Source organism: Dromiciops gliroides, chromosome 1 (assembly GCF_019393635.1).
Source record: "Dromiciops gliroides isolate mDroGli1 chromosome 1, mDroGli1.pri, whole genome shotgun sequence".
Classification (NCBI taxonomy): Eukaryota; Metazoa; Chordata; class Mammalia; order Microbiotheria; family Microbiotheriidae; genus Dromiciops; species Dromiciops gliroides.
In genome coordinates, this window is record NC_057861.1 from 388,030,649 (window position 1) to 388,038,985 (window position 8,337).

Sequence of the window (8,337 nt, forward strand, 5' to 3'; positions counted from 1 at the left end):
GATAAAAAATGTTGTTTCTTTCCCCTCCTATTCCCTCCCTCCCTCTCCCTTTCCCTCTCCCTCTCCCTCCCTTTTTCCCTCCTCTCTCCTTCTCTCTCTGTCTCCCTTTCCTTTCGTCCCCTCCCCTCCCCTCCCCTCCCCTCCCCTCTCCTGTCTCTGCTCTCTCTCTCTGACCCCCCCCCCCTTTTAGGGCTGCTGCCCAAAGCAAACTAGGTCACTACACGGACGCAATAAAGGATTGTGAGAGAGCGATAGAAATCGATTCCAAGTACAGCAAGGCCTATGGGAGAATGGGGTAAGCTCTCTAGAATGATGTTCAAGCCTGTCTTGCAGTTTTCTGCTGCTCTTACATACATGGTTCTTCATTTATCACTTAATGGTTTGTCTCCTTAACTGATATGGAGGCTTAACATAGTTGTGGGGGAAAGGGAGAAGAACTGACCCAAATCCCTGTGGTTTGTTGATGTGAGAATTAGAATTAGGGCCTCTGATCTCGTTGTATTGGCACACTGGTAGAAAATAGCTTTTTGCTTCTAGTGCTAATCCTTCTGCCACTATGAATAATTAACTGTATTAAGTAAGTGCTGAAGTTTGTCCAAATGGCAAAAGGCTCTGGCGGGCCAATCAGGCTAGAACTGAATTAGTCTGATTTTAAAACAGAATCAACAGCTTAGGGATTATGCCTGTAGTTGGCCCTTGTTTTTCAGTGTGATTGTAATGATTATCCAATAAAAGGATCCTGCCTAGGTGGAGCTGAGCACTGAAATGGGATAAGCATGAGCTTAGGGTCACGGTTTAGCTGATGGAATAGAGACCAAATGCTGGGCGTGTTCAATAACTCAGTTCCTTTTTTTTTTAAACAGTGCTTAGAGTTTTGTTTGTTCTCTCTGCTGCTAAGCATGAAACAAGTCCAAAGTCCTTAAAATGTCCATCCCAGAAAATTGTTGAACATACCAGAATTGTATGATTAAAAGGATCTAAATCAGCTGGAGTGTTTGCAGAGCTTAATTTAGATATTCATGAAACAAAACATTCAGAATACCAGCCTTAAAAGTGAAAGGACAGGGGCAGCTGGGTGGTGCAGTGGATAGAGCACTGGCCCTGGATGCAGGAGGACCTGAGTTCAAATCCGGCCTTGGACGCTTGGCACTTACTAGCTGTGTGACCCTGGGCAAGTCACTTAACCCCAATTGTCCTGCAACAAAAGGACAGATAGAGGTGTCTGTTAAGCATGATACCTCAATGACTAAGAGCTAGACTGTAAATTCTTGTACCCATAGAATCCTTCTCTCCAAACACATTCATTACAGTGAATGCATTGTGAGGTCCAGCTCTGATATGGACTGGATATTATTAGAGGCAAGGTGGTAGTATGGTGGATGGAGAAGGAAGACTGGGGTTTCAGTCATACCTCTGATATGTACTAACTGTGTGACTCTGAGCAAGTCATTTAACTTTAGTGCTCCAGGCAATTTTTTAAGACTATAAATTTTAGGGAAGGTGTCAACCTGCATTGGTAAAGGGAAGTTCCTTATCTTGGAGTTCCCTGTACCAATGAAGTCACAGAGGTAATCCATTTTCCTATCCCTCTCATTACAGAAACCTGGTGATGTGGGATGGAATTTGGGGTCAAATTGATCGTGAGTCGTCCCAAAAGAATTACAAAGTGACTCAGTTTCCCAAGTTTTATTGCAATATTGTGGGTGACCACAGGGAAAGAACCAGAATAGTGGAAAGGTATCTCTCGAATAGTGAAAGGAAAGACAGTTATATTTATAGCATGGATAAATTGATTATCAGTCTCATTATAATAATCTCCACCTTTGGAAGGTACAAGGGAGGGCCTATCCTAATTTGGAGTTCGTGGGTTCCTAAGCCAACCCCCGAGTCGGGTACTTTTTTCAGTGGAGATGTGTTTTGGGGGTTTACACGTCATAAGGTGAATCTGGGGACAAATTTGGCCTTTTCTGAGCATGTCTCTTTCTGATTCCCATGGCTAGTTTCAAAATATCTCCATTTTTCATTAGAAGTTCTATACCCTTGTCATTTCCTTTATTGTAGTCAGGTGTCCTCCACCTAGGTCCCTCTGTTCCCGTTATGGGTACTGATCACTGTGGGTACGATAACCTAGCATAACTTATCCATTAACTGGGGTCTAACTCCCTTTTAGAGCTAATATCTGAATTAGAGCTTGGATCTTTGGTTTTTCTATTAACCCCTTTTTGCCTCCTACATCACTTGGACACCTTTTGTGATGTTTTGATATGTTGTTTTTTTGTTTTTTTAAATAATGAATGATGCTAGATTTCTACCCTGATTTGCTTTCTTCTCAGGCTAGCCCTCACTGCCATGAATAAATATGAAGAAGCAATTACAAGTTATCAAAAGGCATTGGATCTTGACCCAGGAAACGATTCTTATAAGTCTAATTTGAAAATAGCAGAACAGAAATTAAGGGAGGTGGCCAGTCCTGTAAGTTATTCATGATAACTCACTGGAATATTTTTCTCTGACACTTCTATGCTTTGTATTAAACTATAATGGGGTAGAATGATTTTGGGGCATAATTTCATTACAGACAGGAACAGGACTGAGCTTCGACATGGCTAGTTTGATCAACAATCCAGCCTTCATTAGCATGGTGAGTACACTTGCTTGATTCCTTCTGTTGTACCTATGCTTCTAGTAGCTTCACAGAAAATACCCTACAATGAGTGAAAGTAAAGATTGCCTTTAGGAAAGTGACCTTAAAAAGGTTTTTACTACAGTGGTTTTCTTAGGTCTTCCCATTTTGTCCCTTCCTGCTCTCCTTTCTTAGTGCATGGTCAGGCAATTTAAACTTTTGATTATCCAATTTCAGGCTCACCAAGCCTTTTCCCAACCCACCCTGCCAACAACAACAAGCAGTGGGCAGGTTTACACTTGGCTGCTTGATTCTGACATTTCTGAACATGAATGGTGCTCATTCTGGGCCTTGGATTGCTCTGCTCATTTTTAGGGGTAAAGGCTGCAACTGAGTTTAGGAGCCTTGAAGAGGGACAACACTTGTCAAGCATTTAACTTTCTGGTAATAAAGCAAATGGGAGTTTTTCTCAGTGCTTGTCATTTAGTGCCAGGGAATAAAGAAAGAACTGTAATCTACAGATTGATAGCTGTAAATACTAAATATTGTCGAAACCTATGCCAATGTACCAAGCAGAAAACAGGCATGCATCCAAAACAGAACATAGGATGGAATATTTGAACAAGCATTCAGGCCCAGACATTTAAGGAAAAGGAATAAAGCCTTTGGGTCCTACTGTGCCCCCCTCCCTTCCTATTGGCGAATGCGCTACTACTAATGCAAGGGACTTTGAGGGTCATAGCTTTAATTTGTTCTCATTCCTTTTGACTCAGGTGCTTAGTCAATAAAGTAACTGCCATCACTGGAGCAAGATAGTGTTATCTGAAATCTCTCTGCCCTTGGAGCACAATTCTTCAATGCCATTTTCTCAGTATCTTATCTTTCTTTCCACACCCACTTATCTTGCACATTATAATCAAATTCCATAAGATATAGATGCATGCTTTATGCTTTCTACCTCCACCCCACTTTAAAAAATGTGCTTGTAAATACTAACAGTCTTAATGGCAGTTGTTTCCTGTCTATTCCAGGCTGCAAGTTTAATGCAGAATCCTCAAGTTCAACAACTGTAAGTATTTGGATGTTCCATATTGGGGGGGGGGGGAGTGAGGAGGACGAGGAGGAAAAGAGAGAAAGAGAGAGAGGAGGAGGAAGAGGAGGAGGAAGAGAGAATGAGAGAGAGGAGGGAGAGAGAATGAGAACGAAAGAGAGAGGAAGGAGAGAGAAAGAGGATGAGAGAAAGGAGGGAGAATAAGGATGAAAGAGAGAGGGGAGGGAGGGAAGTAGGGGGAGAGAGAGAGAGAGAGAGAGAGAGAGAGAGAGAGAGAGAGAGAGAGAGAGAGAGAGAGAGAGAGAGAATGAGAATGAGAATACAGGAGGGAGAAGAGAGAAACAAGCATGTTCCATATTGCCTTCATGCTTGGAGGTTAGTTGGGCATCTGAGAGAGTGAGGACTTGAAGGAGTTGTCAGAGATCACTCTGAATGCATCTTGTTTTTGGAGCTCTCAGTTACCTAGCTCCAGTCCTGTCATGGCTCTAACTTTCTCTCTATGCTTTGGATACACCAACTTTCCCCAGCTACCTAACCCTATTACTGGTTTATTATGAATGCATAACCATCCCTGTAACTTATCTCTTACATATTCTAGCATGTCAGGAATGATGACAAATGCCATTGGGGGCCCTGCTGCTGGGGTTGGAGGCCTAACGGATCTGTCCAGCCTCATCCAAGCGTAAGTGTCACATTTAAGGGAATTCACTGAAAAGAAAGTATTGTAAAGTTCTGGTTAGTATGCATAATGAATCCCATGAAGTCCAGGTATTGAAATTAATTCCATTTGAAGTTATAATTTTATAAAATATGGTCATTGGTTCCAGCCCAATGGAAAATGCAGTGCGTATTTGAATAGTGTGACCACTTCAGGGGACTCATTATTGGCACTTATTGGGGCCTAACTGTAGTTGAAATAGGACCAAATTTGGATATGTGGAATTTAGAGTCCCAACTTTGCCATTTGCTGACTGTGCGACTTTGGGCAAGTCTGTTTACTTCATTCAATTTCAGTTTTCCTGATTGCAAAATTGAGACAATAATAACTTAAACTTCCTGTCTCAGAGAGTTATCAGAATTAACTGATATAATGTATGTAAAGCACAATATGAATGCCACCTATTATTACTTTATCTTTACTTCTGGTACTATTGTCACCTTGCCACATTCACTAACCATCTAGGTGGCACATCGAGAACATAAGACCTAGAATCTAGGAGACCTGAATTCAAATGCAGCTTTACATACTTGACTAACCGTGTGACTCTGGGCAAGTCACTTGACCACTGTCTCAATTTCCTCATCTGTAAAATGAAGAGAATAGTAGTATCTACTTTCCAGAGTTGTGATAAAATAAAAGAAATATTTATAAAATGCTTAATAAACCTTAAAGAACTATAGAAAGGCTAATTCTGGGGCAGCTAGGTAGCACAGTGAATAGAGCACTGTCCCTGGAATTAGGAGGACCTGAGTTCAAATTCGGCCTCAGACATGTGACACTTATAGCTGTGTGACCCTGGGCAAGTCACTTAACCCTTATTGCCCCACCAAAAAAAAAAAAAAGGATATGGGAGAAAGGCTACTTCTACTACTATTATTATTTTTAATTATCTTCCATGTCCTCAGAGTTAATGGAGCTGAAAAGGAGTTCATACATTAGAATTTCTTTTTTTTATCAGATAGATAAATTGGACAGTGAGACAAAAAGGGTCAGAATTTTCTGGTTAGTTTTCTCTATATAGTTAGGAACTCTATGAATTATTGTGTTTCTCACAAAATACTGAACTATTTTTGCATGTGTTTTTTTTTAATCTCATTTTACACATGGAGAAACTGAGGCACACATTGGTTAAGTAATATGTGGAGAGAATCCATGGCAGCTCCCAAACCAAGGTCCTAGTTCTTGGTGACTCTGACTTATTGTTGATTATACTGTCACTATTTGATTCCCTAACTTTTTTTTTTTTGTGCGGGGCAATGGGGGTTAAGTGACTTGCCCAGGGTCACACAGCTAGTAAGTGTCAAGTGTCTGAGGCCGGATTTGAACTCAGGAACTCCTGAATCCAGGGCCGGTGCTTTATCCACTGCGCCACCTAGCTGCCCCCCCCTAACTTCTTAAATAAGGATTTTAATGTATTCCTCTCATCTCCCTTCTTTCTCCAGAGTATCCTAAAGGTTGGTGAACTAGGATCTCTGTCTGCTCTAGAATATAAATTCATAAAGAAAAAAGAAGCTATGCTAATTAATAATGAGCCACGTCCTCTGGATGTTGTCCCATATACATGTTCCAGATTTCTTTCAAGCTTGTTCAGTTGTTCAGTTCTGTCTGACTCTTTGGGACCCCATTATGGGGCTTTCTTGGCAAAGATACTGGAGGGGTTTGATATTTCCTTTTCCAGTTCTTTCAAGCTTAGAATCTTTTTAGTTTAATGGAAGTAAATCTTGACAGATTGTACTTAACAATTTCTGCTCACATGGGCTTTATCTTGAAAATAGGGGTGTATGTCTTATAGAATTAAAGTAATCACTTTGAGAAATTTTAGCTCAAATACAAATATGGATTTCTTTCCCCTCTTTCCCTCTGTCCCTCCCTCCCTTCCTTCCTTCATCTTCCTTTCCCTCTCCCTTTCTCTTCCCCTTCTCACAAAAGCATGCCAGCTAGAGCTCACTAGAAAAGTGTTTTATTCAAGGAACAGAACTTAGAATAGAAGGGTGTGAGGATACCCTATGTACTATATTTTCCCAGGTTTTGACCTGTAAAGTACATATTGAACTTTCCTAGTTTTGCTAGGCTTGATTCAGCTTTCTTATTCCTTTTAACACAAATCCTGAGTAGAGTTTTACCTCAGAATTGCCAGCTTGTACAGTATGTCTGTTTATCCTTAGGGCCTCTTCTCCTCTGATTTGTTGTTTTTTCCTATGACTGAAGGGATTTGATGGCTATGTCTGTGGTTAACCAGATGGGACTTATTCCTCTTTGGGAATGAAACCAGTAAAAGCCTTAAAAAAAAGTCCTGCCTCACTGTCATGTAACTGCTTCACCCTTTCTATCCATTGCTCGTGCCCATCTGTGTAGAACCATGGTTCTCAAAGCGTGTTTCTGGGCACACCAGTGCATGCTAGATGTGTCTTGAAATTTTGGACATGCTATTGCAATGAGCATTTGTAAATAATCTTATTTAATATGAATTTTACTTCTCTATCATGCATAGTATGATTAGTACTATGCAAACCTTCCCTATGACACTTATGCACTAACCTCAATTAGACCTTGAGCTCAGAAAGAATTCCATAAAAATGTCAGCTGTTATGGAAGGGAAGCTGCTTGTCGAGTGGTTTCCTAACTCTGATACTATTGCCAAAATGAGGATTTAAGTGACACCAGTCCTGATGGCAGATATTATGCTCTGAGAAAAAGGAAAAGAAATGTTTTTAGAATGAACCCAGTAGTGAAATGAGGCTTGGCCTGACCACTATTATGGCTCCTGGGGCACCCTGTTAAATTGCAGCCCTGTGTCAGTTCTAAGTTCACAGCTTAGTTTTTTCAGTTTGCTCAGTTCTGGATGCCTTGGTTTTGCAAGGGGCCTCAATTTTGCCCAGAGCCTTCTACCAGACCTTCACTCTATGTTGTGTGTTGGTTTTGGACTCTTCACCAGAAGACTGGAATTGAACAGGCCTAATCAAAGGCAGCCAGGTGATTCAGTGGATAGACTACCTTGCCCCAGGGTCAGGAAGACTTGGAGTTCAAATGAGGCCTCAGACACACACTAGCTGTGTGACCCCGGGCAAGTCATTTAATACGTTTGTCTTAATCTATTGGAGAAGGAAATGGCAAACCACTCCAGCGTCTTTACCAAGAAAACCCAAAATGGGGTCTTGAAGTATTGGATGTCACTAAACAACAGCAATTTGCTTTTTATCTAGGAAGATGAATTTTCCTTTCACAGGCTTTCATTTTGGGAAGTTTCAGTTAAGTCACCAAGTGTTTATTAAACACCTCCTTTGTGCCAGGGAATATACTGTGTTCTGGGAATAAAAAGAGAAGAAAAGAAGATTTCCCTGCCCCCAAGGAGCTCACAATCTAATGGGGGAGACAGCATGCAAAGAGCTATGTCCAAATAAGATAAAACTGAGGCTAGTTTCAGAAGGAAGTCAGTCACATTAAGCAAGACTGAGAAAAGCTTTTTGCAGAAGGTGGGACATTGGCTGAGACTTGAAGGAAGCCAGGATGGGGAGATAAGGGAGAGTTCTAGGCATGGGGACCAGCTGGTGAAGATGCTTGGAATGGGGTCCTAGAGCGTCCTTGTGGCAGGGAACATCAGAGAGGCCAGCGTAGTACCTGCAGGCCAGTATTGGAAGCACACACATGGCTGATTGAATGTGTTCTACATAACTGTGTTTCCTTTTGCATGTGTCCTATATCTTTGGGTTCTCTTCCCTGCTCTCACTGCCCTCTATTTGCTGCAGGGGACAGCAGTTTGCTCAGCAGATACAGCAGCAGAATCCTGAGCTCATTGAGCAGCTGAGAAATCACGTCCGGAGTAGATCCTTCAGCAGCAGCACTGAAGAGCACTCGTGACTTGATGGGAGACTCATCTCCTAGAACTACAATGTGAATGGTTTTATAGGCCTGACATGTTTACTGTAGTTAGCTGGGGGGAGG

General features: G+C 41.6%; 1 protein-coding gene across 1 annotated transcript in view; it reads left to right on the forward strand.

Annotated features, from left to right (window-relative positions):
- The window catches only part of SGTB (small glutamine rich tetratricopeptide repeat co-chaperone beta), a 76,172-nt gene extending 67,835 nt beyond the window's left edge, over window positions 1–8,337 (forward strand). The window contains exons 6-11 of the mRNA XM_043979397.1: window positions 191–295; window positions 2,334–2,472; window positions 2,579–2,641; window positions 3,655–3,692; window positions 4,273–4,356; window positions 8,142–8,337. Of these exons, the coding sequence (XP_043835332.1) occupies window positions 191–295; window positions 2,334–2,472; window positions 2,579–2,641; window positions 3,655–3,692; window positions 4,273–4,356; window positions 8,142–8,253 (541 nt within the window). The 3' untranslated portion in view covers window positions 8,254–8,337. The remainder of the gene's footprint in view (window positions 1–190; window positions 296–2,333; window positions 2,473–2,578; window positions 2,642–3,654; window positions 3,693–4,272; window positions 4,357–8,141) is intronic.